Genomic DNA, 21,744 nt, shown 5'->3' with positions numbered 1-21,744 from the left:
TGCGTCCGCCCCATGCACACAGCGATGCGCTGGTGACGGCGCTGCCGGGCCCCTTTCTCCTTTGACATGGCCGCTGTCGACTAGGGGCAGCTCCTTTTCCATTCTTTTGGTGAGAGGGAATTTCCCGTCGCAAGCCGATGGGCCAGAGGCCGGGTGCGCTGCCGAGTTCGGGGGGGTGGCACAGCTCTCGTGGATGCCAGAAGCTGGGCCCCGGGAACGACTCAAGCTTTGCCCTCTGCGTGCAGACGCCTCGGGAGATAGCGTCACAGAAAACCACAGAACTTCTGAACGTAAAACGATGTGGCCCGGGCCTGGGAGCCTGATGCCAGAATTCAAGATGGCTGCCAAGGGAGAGAAATGGAGCCAAGCCAACACTCTAGCCTTCCTTGTCCATGATCGATGGTTTATTAGCGCCTCTCCCACCTCATTGGCTAACCGCAGGTGATTGACAAGCACCCTGGTGCAGATGCAGGGCTCTCCGATTGGCCGGGACTCTCTCAGGCCCGTAACTTGTACACGGCCCAGCCAATAAGCAGGCAGGGACGACAACCCAAGCCGTAACCTATAGCTTCCCCCCCGAGGCTATTTGTGGGGCGCTGAAGCGAAGCGGCCGTGAAACGTCTGCGCGGGCGTCCCGGGGCAGGCTGGAGTTCCCAAGCCGGAGAGTCTGGTTTCCGGGCGTGGGGACCGGTGGCGGCACGTCACAGCCCCGGGAATTGCTCTCATCTTGGCCCCCTGCGTTTGATCTCCTGCCAGGCTGCGCGCTCGCTCGGGGCAGTCTGGGGAGGAGACGCCCCGGAGGCCAGGCAGGCTGGGGGGGGTCACACAACAGCAGGGAGGCTTTGCCAGCCCCTGTCTCGCTGGCTCCTCAAACAAGAGGGTTTAAAGTTCACAGCAGAGGGGGCTGGTCGTGGCCTCCCCCCCCCCGACTTCGGCTGGAGCTTTGCAGGGGCGGCTCGTCCCCCTTCAAAGCGTGGGGGGGTGGCAGCAGCCGGTTGAAGCGCAGATGCCCTGCAGCCATACAGCACGAGAGCGAGCACTCTGCTCACGGGTGCCCTTGGCTTCCGGGCGGCTGGGATGAGAGGGCCCCAGCCTGCAGGGCCACGCCGCCGTCACCCGCCCCTGGCACGAGGCTCGCTCAGAGGGGAGGTTTTATTGGCCTAGGGACAGGCCCCGAGCCTGTGGGTCCCCACTCAGCTCTCCCTGCACCACAGAGGCCCCTGGGCCCAGTGCGTCCCTCCTTGGCGGGCAGCAGACCAGCCCCAAAACACTAGTAGGGCCTACACAAAAACACGGGCTATGTTCTACTCACAGATTGTTTTTAAAGTCTTGATTGGGGGTGGAGGTCAGGAAGGGGGTGGGTGACACACCATGCTCAGAGGGTCATGTTAGGGGCAAAGCTCAGGCTAACAATCCACATGTGCCCTGGGGGCAGGCGGAGTCACACCCAGCCGGGACATGGGCTCCAGAGGGAGGTGGCCCTGCCCATTCCTGCAGGTGGGATGCCCGTGGGCAGCTGCTCTACAAGGCAGCCTTGTGGATGGCAAGGCAGCAGGAGCCATCCCGGGCAGGGCACCCACTCTGTTTGCAGCCCCCGGCCCCGCTGCTGCTCAGTGCGTCGTCTGCAGCGCGAGTGCCGGATGGACGGAGCCTGCCCCACGGCATGGCCGTGTGTTGCTGCCAGTGGGGGTGCCCAGGGCGGCAGTGATTAGCTCATGCCGGCCTCCTGGACAGACCTCCTCTGTGAGCGGCTGCTGTGAGACCGGAGATGCAGAGGGTGCAGCCTGCAGGGAGCAGCGAGGGGGACTGGGGCGGCCTGCACACAAGGGGTCGATTGTACACACAGGCCCCAGCTTCCTTCCTTGGCGGAAGCCACCAGCAAGCAGGGCGAGGAGGCGGCAAGGCAGGGCCGCCCCAGGACCAGCCTGTGGCGCTGCAAAGGGAGGCTGCAGCAGGAGGTTTGGGGTTCCCGCCGGCTGCACGGGGAGGGAGGGGCTCTCACCTGGCAGTAGCAGAGAGGTTCGGCCAGTCCTGGAGCCGCGAAAGGAGCCAGCCGGGCTCGGAGACACAAGCCGGCCAGAGCGCAGCAGCTGTAACAAGCCGGGGCCTGTACGGCTGTCGGTGCTGTGAACCTCGCTGCAGAGCCCCGCGAGCTCTCAGCACATGCGCCCCTCGCTGTGGGGCTGGGACGGGCTCTGCACTGCTCAGGCCACGGGCCTCTGCCAAGCAGGGGCTGTGAGAACAGGACGGGGGCCAGACCGCTCCAAGCCGGGGTGATGGGAGGCACCTGCTGGGAGTCAGAGGTGCCCGGGCAAAGCCCCAGGGAGGGGAGATGGGACAAGCGCTAAGGGGGGCCTGGGGCTCCCCGTGGTACTGGATGCCTCCAGCTGGGCAGAGGGGAGGGGGGTGGTCTCACCAAGCCCTGAGTCAGGCCCCAGAGCTCATGAGATGCTGGTAAGAGCCCGTGCCTGGTTTTTCGGGGTGTCTGAGCCCCGCCCCACAGCAGGGGGTGATGATCACAGCCTTGCCGCTCCCCCAGGCAGGCGCCGGCAGGACCCAGCTGGGATCTGCACACGCAGTCTGTGGCATGGAGCGCCCAGCTCCCCGCCCCCGGCAGCCCCCGGGATCCCCCGCTGCGAACAGGGGCTCTCCTCCACCCTCCCTGCCTGGCTCCTGCTGCTCCCCCAAACTCCTCCCAGCTCAGCCCCAGCTGGCGCTCTGATTGGCTGCTCTGCCCAGGGAGGCAGGATAGTGGGGAAGGCAGCCAATCAGACGCGGGGGGGGGACAGGCAGGGGGCTGCCTCCCAGCTCTGCTGCCCTGGCAGCAGGTGGGCCCAGCCCAGACCCGCGCTGCCCCTCGCCACTACACCCCACTTCAGCCATGGGGGCTCCTCTCGGCCACCCAGAGCCAAGGGAGGGGCAGGGCAGAGACAGATGCGTGGGGGAGAGGGGCTGAGGCTGCCTCCTTGCAACCCCAGACACACACACACCCCCACACCACAAGGCAGAGAAAATACTGAAGCGGTTTTATTTACAGACCCAACAAAAACCCAAATGAAACAAAGGGGTCGGGGAGGGGTGACGCCATATTGCACAGTATGAACCCCAGAGATAGGGGGGCACAGGCACCAGCGCATGGGGAGCCCCCAGCGTCCCCTCCCCCTCAGTGCCTACTGCCCCTTTCCCAGCCACGGGGGGAGAGAAACAGCTTCCCGGGCAGGAGTGAGTGAGATGGGGAGTGCACAATGACCCAGCCCCACGGCAGCCCAGGGTGTCCAGCAGGGGGCACGCGGGGGGTCGTGGGGCCCGGCTTGCATGGCACTCGCTCACCAGCACAGCGGTTACAGCACAAGCGAACAGTGGCCACGGGGAGAATAAATAAATTACAAAATATATTAACACTGACGTTAAAAAAAACCAACCACCAACTGCCCTGGAGGAGGGGCTGTGCCCCGGGGGACCCGCCAAAGACAGTGTCCAAAAACAGAGAGAGCTCTGGGGATGCAGGAACCGTGGGCTGGACGGATGCTCACCCGTCCGCGGGGCCGGTTCACTACCAGTGTCTGGCTCCAAACAGCACCGGGGTCTGGGGGGAGCCACCAGGCGGGCTGAGCAGTGCCGACCCCCCAGACATACCCGTGGCTCCTGGGGCCCCTCCCATTCCTCCAGCACGGGCAGCCGCTGAGAGCTGCCGTCAGCAGGGCCATCAAAGACCCCAGTCCAGTCGGCACAGGAGGGGCTGGGCTATGCCCAGAGCAGGATCTCGGCCCTGCCCGACCAGCCCCCCACTTCTTTGCCCTATGGCTGGGCAGCAGCTGCCCCTGCTTCTCCTCCCAGCCCGCGGGGCGGGGGGGGCAGCGTAGAGCTACGGCCCCCAGGGGCAGGACTGGCTGAAGTGCCGGGGGCAGCAGGGGGCTCTCCAGGTCCCACCTGACTGCCTCGGCTCAGCGGGCACCAAGTGCTGCCCCCCGGCTCCCGGAAGAACCCCCGGGGTAGGTGGGGGTGGCACATGGTTTGGTATCAGCTATGCCCTGCCCCCCGCCTGCCGTGGAGCTGCTCGCTCCTCCCCCCCACCCCCTGAGAGACCCAGTTCGGTCCCCAAATTCCTTCCTGGGGGGAGGGGTCCTGGGCTCCCGGGCGGCCTGGCATTAGCACTCCAGGGTGGCGCCGAAGCTCCGGCGGCAGTCGATGGCCTTGGAGCTGGGTGGCTGTGCCCGCCGCCGTGTCACCTCCTCCTTGCCCAGGCTGCTGGCCACCTTGGCGTAGGCGGCTTTGTACTTCTTGTCGAAGGCAGCTGCGGGGGAGACGGGGATCAGGCACTGAGGGGCCCGGGGCCCAGCCTGCAGCCAACCCGCGCACCCCGGGTCCCCCAGCCCCTCCACAGGCCAAGCGAGTGTGGTGCCCCCCCGCAACTCCTCAGACCAATGGGCCCGGCTGGCCTGCTATCCGCCCCCCCCGCCGACCAATGGGCCCAGCTGGACCCATATCCCCCCCCCCACAGACCAATGGGCCCGGCTGGCCCAGTATTCCCCCACACCCATGCAGACCAAATGGGGCGCCCTGCCCAGCCAGGCCAGTATCCCCCCCCTCCTCCCCACCACTGGGCCCGGCAGGCCCAATATCCATGCCTCCCCTCGCCCACCAATGGCCTGGCCGCAGGCTCCTCTCAGTCCCTGTTCTTTCCAATACCCCCCCAGCCCCATACCAATGCTGACGTGGTCCCTGCCCAGTGCAGCCAGCATGAGGAAGAGGATCTCCCGGTAAATGCTCCTACAGGAGGACGGGGAGAGAGTGACACTGAGTGGGGGAGACAGAGCAGAGGGAGGGAGAGCAGAGGGGGGCAGAGCGGCAGCAGCCAGTACCTCTGCAGGGGACAGAGCCAGGGGGCGGAGCCAGGGGCAGGGGGTGGTACCTCTGCAGGGGGCAGAGCTGGGGGGTGGACTCTGCAGGGGGTGGAGTCAGGGGCAGTACCTCTGCAGGCCAGGGGGCGGAGTTGGAGGCAGGGGGCGGACCTGAGGCAGTACCTCTGCAGGGGCGGGGTCTGGGGCAGGGGGCGGAGCCAGGGGTGGGACCTCTGCAGGGGGCGGAGCCAGGGGCGGTACCTCTGCAGGGGTGGGGGGCGGGGTCTGGGGCAGGGGGCGGAGCCAGGGGTGGGACCTCTGCAGGGGTGGGGGCGGGGTCTGGGGCAGGGGGCGGAGCCAGGGTGGGACCTCTGCAGGGGGCGGAGCCAGGGGCGGTACCTCTGCAGGGGCGGGGGGCTGGGCTCCAGGGCCAGGGTCTGCAGGAAGAGGGCGATGGCCTTATGCATCTCGCCCAGCCCCACATGGCTCAGCACGGCCTCCAGGAACGCCAGCGAGAAGGGGCTGCTGGGATGGCGCCAAGACTGCAGCCGGGCAGCACTGTTCCCTGTGGGGAGAGAGTGGGGGTCACTGCACAGGCCGTTCCCTGCCCCAAGGACACCACCCCAACCCCCCGTGCTGACCCACGGCACCCCTCCCCCACCCCACCCCTGTGCCCCCGCCCCAGCTTCTCACTGTGGATCCTCCAAAGCACATAGAGGGGGGGGCAGCTGTTGGGGTCTGGGGTCAGGACATCCCACAGCAGACGCACGCACACCGGGGGGGCCTCCAGGGGCTGGACCTGCAAGAGAGACGTGCGGGGGTGCGGGTCAGGACCCGGGGGGGACCCCCCAGCTCCCGGGCTGCTCGCTGGTGCAGGGGGCGGGCACCCCTCCCCCTCCCGCAGGCCCCGTACCTGGGGCGTGGGCCTGACGTGCTGGGAGGCCAGCACCAGCTGCAGCAGGTTGCTGGGCAGGCCGAGGCGCTGGAAATACCAGACCAGGTTCCAGTATATTATGGGATGGCTGTCCACCAGCTCTGGCTGGGCCAGGAACTCGCTGCCCTCGTTCTCCAGCAGGCTCTCCAGCTCCTTGCGCAGCACCAGGGGGCTCAGGTAGGCAAAGGTCACGAGCTCCAAGCGTGGGGCAGGGCTCCTGGGCCCCTGCAGGGAGACGGGCTGCGCTCAGGGCCCACTGACCGGCCTGCCCCCCGCCCAGCTGTGCCCGCGCCCCTCTGCCGGGCCACGGCCCCCCGCCCAGCTCTGCCCGCGCCCCTCTGCCAACCTCCCGCCCAGCTCAGCCTGCGCCCCTCTGCCAGGCCAAGGCCCACCGCCCAGCTCTGCTCGCGCCCCTCTCCCAGCCCCCTGCCCAGCTCAGCCCGCGCCCCTCTGCCGGGCCACGGCCCCCCGGCCAGCTGTTTCCGTGCCCCTCTCCCAGCCCCCCGCCCAGCTCTGCCCGCGCCCCTCTGCCGGGCCAAGGCCCCCCGCCCAGCTGTGCCCGCGCCCCTCTCCCAGCCCCCGCCCAGCTCAGCCCGCGCCCCTCTGCCGGGCCACGGCCCCCCGCCCAGCTGTGCCCGCGCCCCTCTCCCAGCCCCCCGCCCAGCTCAGCCCACGCCCCTCTGCCGGGCCACAGCCCCCTGCCCAGCTCTGCCCGCCCCGCAGTCCCAGCCCTCCCTCGGGCAGGGGTGAGTAACCCTTGGGCAGTGCAGCCAGGTGCCTGGCGGAGTCAGGAGTGTGGGGCTCTGGAGGCAGTGCCCGCAGCGCCCCCTTCTGGCTGGCTCTGGGGGGAGCCTCGCTCAGCTGCAGGGGGCTGGTCTCAGGACTGATGGGGCAGGGAATGGGGGGGGCCGTACCGAGGAGTCCACGCAGCCGTTGCAGAGCGACGGGGGGTCCCCTGGCTGCGGCTCGGCCTCGTCCAGAGCCAGGCACTGGGAGCGGTCGCTGAGCACCGGCCCTCGGGCAGCTGGTGGCTGCTCCCCGCGGCTCTGGGGAGACTCCGAGGGGCTGGGGAGGGAGGGAGCTGGTTACTGCTGGGCTGCTTGGCACCAGCCCCCACGCCTGGGGGGACACAGCCCCTTAACAGCCCTCCCATCAGCCAGCCCCCGCCCAAGGGCGGTCGCCACCCGACGGTTCTCATGACGACGGCGCACCCGGCGAGATCCCAGAACAAGGCAGGTTCCAGACCCCTGAATGATGTGAGCCCGCCCCCCAGGCCATTCCCCGCCCATCGCCCCCCCAAGTCACCCCACGCCCCAGACTTCAGAGGGCAGAGCATGGCGCGGCAGTGGGGTTCCCCCCCGCCAAGGATGGGAGAGCTGCAGGGCGGTTTCCTAATGGGGGGGATTGCAGGGGGGTCCCCCTGAGGGTGGGGGGACCTCAATGGGGTCCCCCACAGGTGTGAGGCTGCAGTGGTGTCCCCCACAAGGACAGGGAGGGTACAGGGGGACCCCCTTGAGGGCGGGGGCTGCAGGGGGTTCCCGCCGAGGGCAGGGTCTGACCTGGGGGGCTGCTGGAAGTCCTGGATCTCGATGCTGAGCAAGGGCACGAAGGGGCGGGCGCAGAAGGGGCAGCTGGTGTTGAGGTTGGAGTCGTCGGGCGTCCAGCCGGCCATCACCTCCTCGTCGTGCACCAGGGAGCCGCACGCCTGGCACCGCGAGCAGCTGGAGAGCCGGATCTGCGGGGGGGACTCGGCTCAGCCCCAGCCCCAGCCCGCAGCTTGCCCCGGCGGGACGGGACTCAGCCCCAGCCCCACCCCGCAGCTCGCCCCGGGTTGGGGGGTACTCGGCTCAGCCCCACCCCCACCCCGCAGCTCGTCCCAGGGGGGGACAGGGGACTCGGCTCAGCCCCACCCCCACCCCGCAGCTCGTCCCAGGGGGGGGACAGGGGACTCGGCTCAGCCCCACCCCCACCCCGCAGCTCGTCCCAGGGGGGGACAGGGGACTCGGCTCAGCCCCAGCCCCAGCCCGCAGCTCGCCCCGGGGGGACGGGACTCAGCCCCAGCCCCACCCCGCAGCTCGCCCCGGGTTGGGGGGTACTCGGCTCAGCCCCACCCCCACCCCGCAGCTCGTCCCAGGGGGGGACAGGGGACTCGGCTCAGCCCCACCCCCACCCCGCAGCTCGTCCCAGGGGGGGACAGGGGACTCGGCTCAGCCCCAGCCCCAGCCCGCAGCTCGCCCCGGGGGGACGGGACTCAGCCCCAGCCCCACCCCGCAGCTCGCCCCGGGGGGACGGGACTCAGCCCCAGCCCCACCCCGCAGCTCGCCCCGGGGGGACGGGACTCAGCCCCAGCCCCACCCCGCAGCTCGCCCCGGGGGGACGGGACTCAGCTCAACCCCACGCCTACCCCGCAGCTCGCCCCGGGTTGGGGGGTACTCGGCTCAGCCCCACCCCCACCCCACAGCTCGTCCCAGGCGGGGACAGGGGACTCGGCTCAGCCCCACCCCCTCCCCACAGCTCACGGGAGGGGGAGGGGGAGGAGGAACTCGGCTCAGCCCCACCCCCAGCCTGCGCTCGCCCCGGGGGACGACTCAGCTCAGCCCCACCCCTACCCCCACCTCCCAGCTCGCCCCCGGGGGGGACAACTCTGCTCAGCCCCACCCCCACCCCACAGCTCACCCCAGGGGGCGGGGGAACTTGGCTCAGGCCCACCCCTACCCCCAGCTCGCCCCAGGGGACTCCCACCCAGCAGGCACGGCCTCAGGCAGGTCCCGGGGGGGGCTCATCTCTCCAGCCCAGGCCTAGGGCAGGTCGGGGGGGCCTCACCTCCACAGGGGGCAGCTCCGGCCCGGCCAAGGCCTCGGGCAGCGGGTCCGACGACTTGCGCAGGCTAAAGCTGCCAAGCGACGTGTCCGACAGGTCAAACTCGCTGCCCAGGGAGACGGAGCTCTGGGGGGAGAGGAGATGTGAGCCCCAGGGGACCCCCCAGCTCAGTGGGACCTCCCCGCAGGAGATGCTGATGCTGCTCCCACCCATGCCAAGGTCTCCAGCCCAGCAGCTCACGCGGGGGCACCAGGTCCCTGCCAGTTCCAGGAGTGCAACACCCTCAGCCCCAGAGCAGGGTGTGGGGGGGTCCTGCCCACAGGCCTAGCCCAGCAGCTATGGGGGAGGGTCCCCCCAGTCCAACCCCCACCCAGGAGCAGTGGGAGGCGCGTCCCAGCCCCTACCTCCGAGGCGGTGGAGTCGGGGCGCTCGTGGGGGTGCAGCAGGCTCTCCACGGGGCTCTTGCGCGGCGGGGGCTCTGTCTGCTCCGAGGCCCGGCGCAGGGAGCCGGCGTCCCACCGGGTGCTGGGCTGCTCCACGCTGGCGGTGTGGCGCGGGGAGGGGCGCTTGGCTGGGGATAGCAGCTGCTGCAGCTTGGCGGCCAGCCCCCGGCGCGGCGTCCCCCCCAGGCTGTTGTGGTTCTCGTCGCGCCGGCCCGGCTTGGAGCCCCGGGCGCCTGGCCCCAGGCTCAGCTGCACCTCAGCGCTGTCCAGGGCCGGCCGGTCGCTCTCGTCCGTCTGGAAGCTGAGGTCAGACAGGCTCCCGTCCTCCGAGCTGCCGGGCCCGTCCAGGAGCTGGCGCAGCCCGGGGGGGGAGGGCGACGAACGAGTCGCTGCCAGGCTCCAGCACCCCCAGGGCCTTGATCACTGGGGGGGAAAACAGGGTTACGGGGGCGGGGGGGGGGGGGGGCGAAGCCGGGTCCCTCACAGCTCCGAACCCCAGCACATCCCCCAAGCCCGGTGACCCCCGCACCCCTACCCGGGAGTGCCTGAGCAGGGGCCCTGTCCCCGGGTTTCGTCTTGCCCACCCCCTCCCGGCGAGCTCCCTGCCCCACCCCGCCAGGCTGCGACTCACTCTGGGCCACGCCGGTCTCCACGGTGGAGGTTTCGCTGCGGGGGAAGGTGCCGCTGTTGCTCTTCGCCAGCTGGCGGCCCGGCGAGGGCTCACGCAGGCTGCGCCCGGCCCACGTGGTCTGGCGCTGAAGGCTGGGGCGGGGCTGGGGGCCCTGGTTCTCTGCACAGCCAGGGAGCGAGAACATGGGCTGCTGGCCCCACCCCTGCCCCAGGGGCCCAGCCCCCTACCCCCACCCTGGCCGGCCCCACCCCTGCCCAGGGGCCCAGCCCCCTACCCCCCACCCTGGCCGGCCCCACCCCTGCCCTGCCTGGCCCCCCCTACCCCTACCCCGGCTGGCCCCACCCCTGCCCAGGGGCCTCGCCCCCCTACCCCCACCCTGGCCGGCCCCACCCCTGCCCTGCCTGGCCCCCCTACCCCTACCCCGGCTGGCCCCACCCCTGCCCAGGGGCCTGGCCCCCCTACCCCCACCCTGGCCGGCCCCTGGCCGGCCCCACCCCTGCCCTGCCTGGCCCTCCTACCCCCACCCCTGCCCAGGGGCCCGACCCCCCTACCCCTACCCCGGCTGGCCCCACCCCTGCCCAGGGGCCTGGCCCCCCTACCCCCACCCTGGCCGGCCCCACCCCTGCCCTGCCTGGCTGCCCGACCCCCACCCCTGCCCAGGGGCCCGACCCCCCTACCCCTACCCCGGCTGGCCCCACCCCTGCCCAGGGGCCCGACCCCCCTACCCCTACCCCGGCTGGCCCCACCCCTGCCCAGGGGCCTGGTCCCCCTACCCCCACCCCGGCCGGCCCCACCGCTGCCCTGCCTGGCCCCCCTAGCCTCGCCCCATGGGCCCAGCCGGCCCCACCCCATATGCCCCACACACCTGGCAGGGTGCTGCCGTGGGCCTCGCTCTCCAGCTGCCGCTGCCGCAGGGGCTGCCGGAACTGGGCGGTGCCCAACACCACGTTGCGCAGCTTGGCCCAGCGCAGCCGCCCGCCCTGGGTGCCCGAGGGCCACTTGCTCTCCAGCACGGCCTGCAAGGGAACGAGCCCCCCGGGGCCACGGGTTACCTGGGAGATCGGGGGAGGGGGCCCCCCCCGTCCTCCCCCCCCACGCGCTATCTCAGAGTACGCTCTCGCCCCCCAGGGCACAGCATCACCAGAGGGATCACTCCCCGCCTCAGCCCTCAGGGCCCGCCCTGGCCCCAGCCCCAGGCGCCCGCCCGCCCCAGGCTGATACCTTGTTGTAGTAGCCATAGGTGACGGTGTTGGGCACGATGCCAGCCCGCTTCATCTCGAGCAGGACGCGGACAGAGAGCACCGGCTCGCCGTACTGCCCGCACAGCTGCATGAGGCTGCGGTAGCAGACCTGGGGGGCAGGAAGCACAGGGCACCGTGAGGGGGGTGGGGGAACCCGGTGCCGCCCTGTGCAGTCAGCCGGGTGGGCGCTGCTGGGTCACGTGGGCAGGGTGCGGGGGGCTGGTGCTAGGGGCACGGGGGGCGGGGGGGGGGTCCGCACCTCGTCTGGCAGCACCACCTTCCTGCTCTCCATCTGCTTCAGCACTTCGTAGGCCGTCTGCAGCGCCCGCGCCTTGGAGGGGGCGGCCCGCACGTAGGTGGGAAGGTAGATGAACCACAGCCCGTAGCAGTGCCCCAGGAGGCACCGTGCCCACATGTCGGGCACGGACGAGTACTTCTGTGCCACCCGCTGCGCCACCTTCATCTCCTGGGGGGGAAGCCGGGTCAGGGGGGCAGCTCTGCCCAGGACAGGCCTCCCCACCGCCTCAAGGGGCTGGCACCCCATCAGTTCTGCCTAGGTCAGGCCCCACCCAGCTCCACCCAGGACAGGCCTCCGCCACCCACCCAGCGCCTGGCAACCCCGCCCCCCCCAGCTCCCCCAAGGACAGGCCACCCCCCCAGGGGCTGGTTCCCAGGGCTCGTTCCCGGTGTTCCCTGCAGGGAGGGCTGAGCCCAGCCCACTCGCTGCACTAGTGAGCCTGGGCCGTCACCTGCTTGGTCCTGCGCGGTGCGGGGCTGCTGGGGGCGCTGCTCTTGGGCTGGCACAGCAGAGCCGCCAGCTGGTCCTGGGAGCGCTCGAAGAGCTCGGACCGCAGCACGGGGAAGCTGTCATAGCTGTGGGGGAGGAGAGGGGGCATCAGGGAGCGGCTAGAGATATGGGGGGGACCGGGTCGCTGGGGGGGGGTCTCACCAGTAGAGCGCGGGCAGCTCGGCGCCATCAGGGCCCAGGGGCTCTTCGGGGGGCATGATGAAGACTGTGTGCTCACTGCCGTGTGAGTCGTCCAGCTCCATCAGGGGCGCGTCCTCGGCCTTCTCCAGATCCACCTGCACCTGGGGAGGGGAGTGCGGCTCGGGGCGGGCCAGCATGTCCCCCAGAACACCCCCTGGCTGGGAGCTCCCTGCCCCAGAACAGGGCTGCCTTGGTCTGCCCCCCTGCCCCGACACTGGCCGTGATCTGGGAGCTGCCTCAGCCCCCGCCCAGTTCAGTCACAGGAGTGGCCTGGTCCAGGCCCCCGAGCCCCACAGGATGGGGTCTGGGGTGGGGGTGAGCAGGATCTGTGGCTGAGCAAGTTGCAGGGACAGCCCTTGGGTGGAGGGGTGAGGCACTGCAGGGGGCGCCAGAGAGGGGTGGGGTGTCATCAGGGTGGAGGGAGGGGGAGTTAGGGGCACCAGGGGGCAGGGGCGGGGCATTGTTAGATATGTCAGGGGCAGCATGTTGCTAAGAGCCGGGGGGGGGCATTGCTAGGGGTGGGATGTTGTCTCCTGGCAACTGATGGCCTGGCCCTTCCTCCCCTGCAAGGTGAGAGCTAAAGGGCTGGAGAACAAAGGAATCAGGTGGCCTCCTGGCCCGGGAAAGGGACAAAGCCCAGAGGAGGGGGGGCTGGGTGGAGTTTCAGTTTGGGGCTGGCTGGAGATGAGGAGTGAAGGGCAGACGGGGTTGTCTGGCTCACTGCCCCCGAAAATGGACCTGGCTGAGGGGTCCTGTTCTCTGGACCTGCAAACTCTGGGTTAGACCATGTCCCTGTCGTCTAATAAACCTTCTGTGTTACTGGCTGGCTGAGAGTCACGTCTGACTGCGGAGTTGGGGGGCAGGACCCTCTGGCTTCCCCAGGACCTCGCCTGGGCGGACTCGCTGAGGGGCAGAGGAGGCTGAATGCTCCGAGGTCAGACCCAGGAAGGTGGAAGCAGTGTGAGCTGCTTGCCCTGGGGACAGGCTGCTCCCAGAGAGGAGACTTCACCCGAGTCCTGCCTGGATTTGTAGGGAGCAGGTCCAGAGCATCGCCCGGGGACTGTGACAGGGTGTTGCTAAGGGTGGGCCAGTAGGACCAGGAGCAGGGAATTAGGAGGGTCAGAGGCAGGGTGTTGCTGGGGTGCCAGGAGCAGGGTGTCGGGGGCGTCAGGGGCAAGCGTCGCTCGGGGCGGGCGTTGCTGGGGCGTCAGGGGCAAGCGTCGCTCGGGGCGGGGCGTCACCTTCTCGACGCAGGTGTCGAAGAACTCCAGGCAGGCGTGCCGGTCGCTGACGAAGGAGCACTCCTGGATGAACTGCGTGAAGAGCTGCGTGCGCAGCAGCTGCCCGTAGAACTTGTGGTAGGCGCGGTCCCGGGATTTGAGGAAACCTGGGGGGGATGGGGGAGGGGGGTCACATGGGAGCTCAGCCCCCGCCCCCCATCCCCCCCCAGGTGTGCCCCCCTCACCCTGCAGGAAGAAGAGGCTGCTGGAGTCGTGGGTGGTGTCGCAGGGCGCCTGGGTGATGGGCAGCAGGAAAGAGCGGTACCCCTTCAGCACGCAGGCCATGAAGCGCAGGAAGGAGGCCTGGATCTCCAGCTCCAGCTGCTTGCGCCGCCCGTACACCAGGTCGTAGTCGGTGAGCAGGAACTCCAGCGACGCCTCCTCCACCGGCTTGTTGTACACTGGGGGGAGCAGGGGGTCAGCACAGCCCCCCCAGACGCCCCGCCAACCCCCCCAGCTCCCCACTCACTCTCATCCAGCTGCTGGAAGTGGGCACGCAGCGCAGCCAGCAGCACCTTGCAGGGCCGGCGGGGCAGTGAGCGGGGCGACAGCAGCTTCCTCTCCTCACTCCTGGCAGGGGAGACGAGACAAGCACAAAGCCGGGCTGCCCTCACCGTTAGCGCCTCCTACTGGGCTGCCCCGGCCCCCCGCTCACCCTCCCCGGCCCAGCACCGGGACGCAGCCACTCCGGGGCTGGAGAGGGGGCGGACGCCACGTCGCACGGAGCTGCGAGGGCCGCGTTAGGGGAGGGCCGGCCAAGGGCCAGGCAGGACACCGGGGTTCCCCCTGGGGACATGCCCAGGAATACGGACGCCCGGGGCCCGCTCTCCCGGAGCGATGGCTCGGGCGGGGACCAGGCCCAGGGGAGCTCACAGGAAGATGGTGTTGGTGTACGTCGCGGGGCGGGTCGTGCAGGTCGAAGTAGCTGGAGTGGATGCCGACGATGAAGGGCACGGGGGCGCACAGCACGTCTGCCAGCGTCAGTGGGCACAGCGGGATGTAGGGGCACTGCCAACACAGCGGGAAGATCATCTGGGGCAGGGCAGGGAGAGAGGAGTCAGCGAGCCCAGGGGGCGGGCCCACTGCCCTCCCCACCCCAGGGCCAGACTCACGGAGACGAGCGCCTCGCTCACGCTGGTCAGCACGTCGGGCCGCAGCGAGTGGATCAGCAGCTTCTGCTCGGTCAGCACGGCCAGCAGCAGCGTGACGGCGTTCTCGGGGCCCAGGTTCTGCAGCAGGGTCAGGAAGCTGGCTCCGCTGTGGGGCAGAGGGGGGAGAGGATGCAGCATCCAGACAACACAGAACCCCCTCCCCCCCACCCACAACACAGCCACAGCCAGAGCAGGCACTGCCCGTCCCCCCCAAATCACCAAAGGGATCCTGAGCCCCTAATCCTCCCCCCAAGGCATGAGCACCCCCCAGGCTGCCCCGACCACCCCCCGGGGGCTGTACCTGAGTGGCAGCGGGGAGGACACAGGCTGGCACAGCAGCAGGTTATCGTAGGGAGACATCTGGGGGGAGACGAGATTGACGGCATGGTCGGTTTTCTCAACCTGGGCAGACATGGGGCAGCCCCGGGGCAGGGGACAGCCCAGGGAGCAGGGAAGGGGGGTGGTATGTGAGGGCAGGGGGAAACCCCAGGGCAAGGATGGGGAGGAGCGAGGGGCAGCCCAGGGGGCAGGGATGGGGGCAAGCAGGGGGCAGCCCAGGGGGCAGGGATGGGTGTGAGTGCGGGGCAGGGTGAGGGACAGCCCTGGGGCAGGGATTTGGGGGGCTCACAGGAGCCTCGGGCTTTCATAGACATGGGCTGGGAATCACTGACCCAAAACATCAGCTGAAGGCCAAATGTAAGCAGAGTGGCCAGCGTGGAGAAAAGAAGGGCCAGGGCCAGGGCCAGGTGTGACGAAGCGGGAATGTTCTTTATGCTTTCTCTGAGTACTGTGTGGGTGCCTCAGTTTCCCCTAGGCATTTCTTAAGTCTCTAGGTGGTGGGATCAGGGGGTGTGACTGTTGCCGAGCCCTAGAGGACCAGTGTGATGGTGTCTGCACAGAGAATGGCCGACACCCTGTCTCCTGGCAACCGATGGCCTGGGCCCCTCCCCTGCAAAGGTGCCAGCTGAAGGTGTGGAGAACAAAGAGATCAGGTGGCCTCCTGGCCCGGGAGAGAGACAAAGGCCAGAGGAGGGGCTGGAGAGTTTTCAGTTTAGGGCTGGCTGGGGAAATGGAGGGAAGCCCAGAACTGGGGTCTAGCCTCCCTGCCCCCAGGGTGGACCTGATTGAGGGGTCCTGTTCTCTGTACCTACAAGCTCTGTGTTAGACCATGTCCCTGTCGTCTAATAAACCCTCTGTTTTACTGGCTGGCTGAGAGTCACGTCTCACTGTGGAGTTGGGGGGCAGGACCCTCTGGCTTCCCCAGGACCCCGCCTGGGCGGACTGGCTGGGGGAAGCGCACGGAGGGGCAGAGAAGGCTGAAGGCTCCGAGGTCAGACCCAGGAAGGTGGAAGCCGGGGGAGCTGCTTGCCCTGGGGACAGGCTGCTCCCAGAGAGGAGGCTTCCCCTGAGTCCTGCCTGGCTTCGTAGGGAGCAGCTCCAGAGCATCGCCCGGGGACGCCTTGACTCCAGGGCAGGGCTAGCAGCCCCAGCAGAAGAGCATCTGCCCAGGGCAGGGGCCACTCACCTGCACTAGGATGCGCGGTCGCTGCGGAGACGGGAAGGGGACGTTGTGCATGAAGTGGGAGATGTGCCTGGGGGGAGACGAGCCCGTCAGAGAGGGAGGTGGGGGCTCCCTAGCCCCCCTCACTGTGGGGGACTTTCCTCCTCCCCCCCATCCATTCCCTACAGATCCACCCTGGGGTCTCCACCCCCAGCGCCTTCCCCCCAGCGCCTCCCCCCAGGTCTCCCCCTCCCGCCAGCGCCTCCCCCCAGGTCTCCCCCTCCCCCCAGCGCCTTCCCCCCAGGTCTCCCCCTCCCGCCAGCGCCTTCCCCCAGGTCTCCCCCTCCCCCCAGCGCCTCCCCCCAGGTCTCCCCCTCCCCCCATCGCCTTCCCCCCAGGTCTCCCCCTCCCGCCAGCGCCTCCCCCCAGGTCTCCCCCTCCCGCCAGCGCCTTCCCCCCAGGTCTCCCCCTCCCCCCAGCGCCTTCCCCCCAGGTCTCCCCCTCCCCCCAGCGCCTCCCCCCAGGTCTCCCCCTCCCGCCATCGCCCTCCCCCCAGGTCTCCCCCTCCCGCCATCGCCCTCCCCCCAGGTCTCCCCCTCCCCCCAGCGCCTTCCCCCCAGGTCTCCCCCTCCCCCCAGCGCCTTCCCCCCAGGTCTCCCCCTCCCCCCAGCGCCTTCCCCCCAGGTCTCCCCCTCCCCCCAGCGCCTCCCCCCCAGGTCTCCCCCTCCCCCCAGCGCCTCCCCCCAGGTCTCCCCCTCCCCCCAGCGCCTCCCCCCAGGTCTCCCCCTCCCGCCATCGCCCCAGGCCCCCCGGCGCTCACGTCTCCAGGGGCAGCACGTGGGGCCCCGAGATGGAGTAGCGATAGATGAACATGAGGAACTTGCGGAAGACGTCGAAGAGGGGCCAGTGCGACAGGACGCAGATGCTGCGGCGAGTCTGCACCGACTTGCTGGTGATGGGGCGCCGGTCGACCACGCTGAGCAGGCCCAGCCGCAGGCTTTGCTTCTCCGACAGCCGCTCCCGCGGGTAGGCCTCATGGAACTGGATGGCAGCGCCGTACACCTGACAGGGGGCCCAGTCACTGAGGGGGGCCATAGGCGTGGGAACTAGGGGGTGGGGGTGCTGCAGCACCCCCAATTTTTGTGGGGGGTCCCGCCCGCCACCCAGGGCTCTGCTCCGGGCCCCACACCTGGAGTCTGCACACGGGGTCCCCCGCTGCTGCCGGCCCAGCCCCAGGGACTCTTCTTCCAGCCCCACACACAGGGTCCCAGCCTTTGCCCCTGACCTCTGTCTGTGTTCCCGGCCCTGTCCCAGAGCCATGGCCCTGCTCCTGGCCCCAGCTCCGGGGACTGGGGGGCGGGGGGCACGGACAGGAGTAAGGGGGCAGGAGTGGGCCGACTGGCTTTCAGCACCCACACTGTAAAAAGTGTTCCAGCACCACTGGGGGCAGGGGTGGGAGACAATGGAGCAGGAGGCCCGGTCATGGGGGGACGACAATGGGGTGGAGGCCCCAGGTATGGGGGGAGATGACAGGGCAGGGGTGGGGCTGGCCATGGGGGGAGGAGACGATGGACAGGGGGTCCCGGTCACGGGGGAGGAGACGACGGGACAGGGGGTCCCGGTCACGGGGGGGAGGAGACGATGGGGGAGGAGACGATGGGACAGGGGGTCCCGGTCACGGGGGGAGGAGACGATGGGGGAGGAGACGATGGGACAGGGGGTCCCGGTCACGGGGGGAGGAGACGACGGGACAGGGGGTCCCGGTCACGGGGGGGGAGGAGACGATGGGGGAGGAGACGACAGGGCAGGGGGGTCCCGGTCACGGGGGGGAGGAGACGATGGGGAGGAGATGTCAGGGCAGGGGGTCCCGGTCACGGGGGGAAGGGACGACAGGGCAGGGGGTCCCGGTCATGGGGGGAGGGGACGACAGGGCAGGGGGTCCCGGGCCATGGGGGGAGGGGACGACAGGGCAGGGGGTCCCGGGCCATGGGGGGAGGAGGGGAGGTCGGGGCAGGGTAAGCAGCACCTTCGCTCACCTACCAGCAGGAGGCGCCTCCACACAGTGAGCCTGCGGCTTCTGCCTTGGAGCCAGGCAGGACCCCCTGATTCTGGGCTGTTCACCCCGTTCCAGGTCCCCAGAGACTCCAACCCACTGGAATGGCCCAGGCCCCCTCCCTTAATACCATCTCTCCCCCTCCAGACCCTCCTACCTTGTCCCCTGACGCCCCAGTCAGCACAAAGGTGGAGAAGACAGGCAGCTGGTACTTGGTGTTGACGGGCCAGCTCTCGATGGTGGCCCCCATGGGCAGGCAGAAGACGGGCACGGAGTCGGGCAGCGGGAATGACTCACTGTCCTGCTCAGGGTAGCGGCTCAAGAGACCTGGAGAGAGACGCACGCCACGCAGAGCGCTAGGAGAACCAGGGGGTCCGGGCTAGCAGGGGCTGTGGGTCAGGAGTGAGGGGGCTGGCAGAGCTGGAGGGGCCCAGCGCTGGGACAGCAGGGGGCAGGACTGCCAGGCACCAGCACTGCTGGCATGGCTCCTGCCCACCCCATACCTGGGGCCATCAGGTCCCCCACTGCATGTCGCTGGTGGGGGCCAGGTCTCCCCTACCCCCAGGCTGGGGCACAGCTTCCCCCCCTCCCCCCAGGCTCGGGAGGCAGCGGGGGCCAGGGTCTCCCCTCCCCCCAGGCTCGGGAGGCAGCGGGGGCCAGGTCTCCCCTCCCCCAGGCTCGGGGCACAGCATCTCCCCTCCCCCCAGGCTCGGGGGGCAGCGGGGGCCCAGGTCTCCCCTCCCCCCAGGCTCGGGGGCAGCGGGGGCCAGGTCTCCCCTCCCCCCAGGCTCGGGGGGGCAGCGGGGGCCCTACCTGCTTCGTAGACCAGGGTGTTGGCTTTGGACATGGCCATCTTGTAGCACAGGAACACGGCCGGGCCCCACTGCGAGGAGAGAGCAGAGCAGGGTCAGTGGGGCTGCGGCACCGGGCAGAGGGACAGCTGGCACCAGGTCAAAGAACCCAGCACAGCTCTGCCCTGCCCGGCACTGGCCCAGCTGCCTTCACACCCTGCCCAGAGCCAGGGGCCGCCAGGACCCACCATGCCAGCGTTGAGGTTCCTGTCAACCCGGCAGAAGGTGTGAGGCGTGTTCTCCCCCTTGCTGGGCACGACCAGGCAGATGTCGGTGATGCCCAGGGTGTTGTGGCCCTGGGACTCAGCGGCCCGGCGGTAGGTGAGGAAGGTGCGCTGGTGGCTGGCAGCGCCCGAGCTGAGGTTGGCAGAGCGGCTGTAGGGCGTCGTGCGGATGATCTCGTAGCCCGGCTTCAGGCGGTCCCTCCCCTCACAGTGCACCCTGCCGGGGATGGATGGGGCTAAGCAGGCACTGCTGTGGGGGTGGGGCACCCCACCCCCAGAGCCGTTTACCCAGCCCAGGGGGAGGGGAAGGGGAAGGGGAAGGGGGAGGAGCCCTGCCCAGCCCTGGGGAGGGGAAAGGGAAGGGCCCAGCCCAGCAGGAGGGGGCAGAGGAGGGGTCCAGTCCAGGGAGTAGGGGGAGGAGCCCTGGGGAGGGGAAAGGCAAGGGCCCAGCCCAGCAGGAGGGGGGGGGAGGGGTCCAGTCCAGGGGGAGGGGGAGGAGCCCTGCCCAGCCCTGGGGAGGGGAAAGGGAAGGGCCCAGCCCAGCAGGAGGGGGCAGAGGAGGGGTCCAGTCCAGGGAGTAGGGGGAGGAGCCCTGGGGAGGGGAAAGGCAAGGGCCCAGCCCAACAGAGGGGGGGGGTCCAGTCCAGGGGGGAGGGGGAGGAGCCCTGCCCAGCCCTGGGGAGGGGACGGGACTCCCAGAGATGGGCTGAGTGCGGCCCCCATGCCCACCCCAGCTCGATGAGGGGCGGCTTGCCGCGGCCCCGCTTGTAGCAGAGGTATGTCTGGGGGCTGCTGAGGAGGCTGGCATTCAGGTCCGCGGGGTGGCCGGACGTGCTGTTCTCGATGCAGGTGAAGCCCTGGGGCACGTCCTCGCCCTGCGACCGGATGACCACGGCCACGTCGGTGATGGGCTCGCTGGGCCGGCCGGCCGGGGCTGCTGGCTCTCCTCTTCCAAGGCCCTTGGAGGAGTCGGTCAAGCCGGCCACCACAAAATAGTCCACGAGCTGCGGTGGCTTCTCCTCCGCCATGGCGGCGGGGTTCACGGCATCTGGGGAGGGAGCAGGAGGGCATCAGCGGGGAGGAGGGCAGGGCCAGGATGGCAGGCCGAGGGGTGAGGGACAGCACCAGAGGCGTGGGGCCAAGGAGGAGGGGCGGAGGCGGGGGGGGGGGGACGGTGCCACAGGGGAGGGGCGGAGGCGGGGGGGGACGGTGCCACAGGGGAGGGGCGGAGGCGGGGGGGGACAGTGCCACGGAGGAGGGGCGGAGGCGGGGGGGGGGCAGTGTCACAGGGGAGGGGCGGAGGCGGGGGGGGGACGGTGCCACAGGGGAGGGGCGGAGGCCGGGGGGGGGACGGTGCCACGGAGGAGGGGCGGAGGCCGGGGGGGGACGGCGCCATGCGGGAGGGGTGGAGGCTGGGGGGGACGGCGCCATGCGGGAGGGGCAGGGGGGACCAGCCCCCACAACAGACCCACAAGGTGACCTCACGGAGGCTGGCCCAGCGTGGCCAATAGGAGCCACAGGATCCAGGACAGAACACGCGGTATGGTGACATCATGGAAACAAGGCTGCCAGCAGCCAATGGGGGCAGCTGCTCCTGCTCCCTCCCCGGGGGAAGAAGGGGACCGCTGGGGCAGCATCACAGGGAGCATGGGGGCAGGGCTGTTTGGGGGGCTATGGGCAGGAAAGGGGGGGGCGGGCAGTTTGGGGCAGGGAAGGCAGAAGAGGGGGCTGTTTTGGGGGGTTTTGGGACAGGGAGGGGCTGGGTAGGAGCTGCCCCGGGGCCAAGCTGGATTGATTTAGGCACAGAGTCTGAGAACCCAGGGTACCTGGGAGGCGCGACCCACTGAGCCCTCGGGGCTGAGCTGACAGAGCGAAAGTGCCAGGAGGAAGGGAGGCAGCTTCCTGTTTCCGGCTCAGGCCCAGGCCGGCTCTGACATCAAGTGACCCGCTGGAACATCAGGGGGACCCGTGAGGTTTTTGGGGGGTGATCCCTCCTGCCCCAGGATCCCCACAGCACTCCTGGTTTCTCAGGGGCTTCCAGGACTCCAGACAGGGCTCTGCCCAGGGCCTGGTGGCAGCCCCAGGCTCCCTTCTCCCTTCCCCCTTCTCCTGATGCAGGCTTCCTGCTCAAGAGCCCCGCCCCGGCCAGCTGCTGGGCCCCCAAGTGACCCACACACACACACCCCGGCAGGGAGAAAGTCACAGACTCTCAGAGGCAGGAAGGATGTTCCCAGGGAAAGACCCGAAAGGGGAAGGAAGAGGCTGAAGGCGCCAGGGCACGTTTCTGCTTCTGGCACATGGCGAACGGGGTTAGTCATGGCCGATGCAGGTGCACGACCGGGCGGGGGGGGTGTGATGGGGGGTTACAGACGGAGATGGAAGAGAACCGAGAAGGCCGGGTTACGCTGCGTTCCAAATCGATGGGGCGCCCACCTCTGGTCACTGCACCCAACGCTGGTTCCCGTCTGGGAACGGACAGGACCGTCTGGGGAGGGGAGCCTCATGGAGCAGCACCGGAACGCACACACTTACAACCCAGAGAGGGAAGCCCCATTTCGCACCACACACCAGCAGCCAGCGGAACTCCCTGCCACAAGGTCCCAGCGAGGCCCAGAGCTGGGCAGGGTTCAGGAAAGGCTCTTAGGTGGAGTGGGAGGGCACTCAGCGGAGAGCAGTTTCTGAGGGCTTGAGGCCTGCACAGGGGAAAACACCCTTCCCGGGGAGGGTACCCCAACCAGGGACTCCTGTCCCATCCATGTGGCAGCTGGTAGCAGCCCCTGGCAGGG

At 69.8% G+C, this 21,744-nt stretch overlaps 2 protein-coding genes across 2 annotated transcripts in view; one reads left to right on the top strand and one right to left on the bottom strand.

The window, feature by feature from the left end:
• UBAP2L (ubiquitin associated protein 2 like) overlaps window positions 1-21,744 on the top strand; it is a 403,300-nt gene that overhangs the window by 130,010 nt on the left and 251,546 nt on the right. The window lies entirely within an intron of this gene.
• On the bottom strand, window positions 3,005-21,552 carry DENND4B (DENN domain containing 4B). The gene is given in 33 exon segments (XM_073323587.2): window positions 3,005-4,294; window positions 4,706-4,770; window positions 5,241-5,406; window positions 5,535-5,640; window positions 5,755-6,000; window positions 6,690-6,840; window positions 7,335-7,510; window positions 8,599-8,721; window positions 9,000-9,407; window positions 9,409-9,461; window positions 9,670-9,828; window positions 10,535-10,685; window positions 10,891-11,019; window positions 11,170-11,376; window positions 11,660-11,783; window positions 11,860-11,999; window positions 13,140-13,285; window positions 13,364-13,579; window positions 13,648-13,748; window positions 14,052-14,069; window positions 14,071-14,210; window positions 14,291-14,435; window positions 14,631-14,689; window positions 15,855-15,921; window positions 16,651-16,892; window positions 18,041-18,210; window positions 18,697-18,766; window positions 18,923-19,175; window positions 19,688-19,883; window positions 19,886-19,916; window positions 19,918-20,006; window positions 20,785-20,906; window positions 21,392-21,552. Coding segments are annotated over 33 exon segments (4,686 nt in total). The 5' UTR covers window positions 21,463-21,552; the 3' UTR covers window positions 3,005-4,148.

Source organism: Lepidochelys kempii, chromosome 24 (genome assembly GCF_965140285.1).
Source record: "Lepidochelys kempii isolate rLepKem1 chromosome 24, rLepKem1.hap1, whole genome shotgun sequence".
Lineage (NCBI taxonomy): Eukaryota > Metazoa > Chordata > Testudines > Cheloniidae > Lepidochelys > Lepidochelys kempii.
This window is presented reverse-complemented; position numbering and strand designations above follow the sequence as displayed.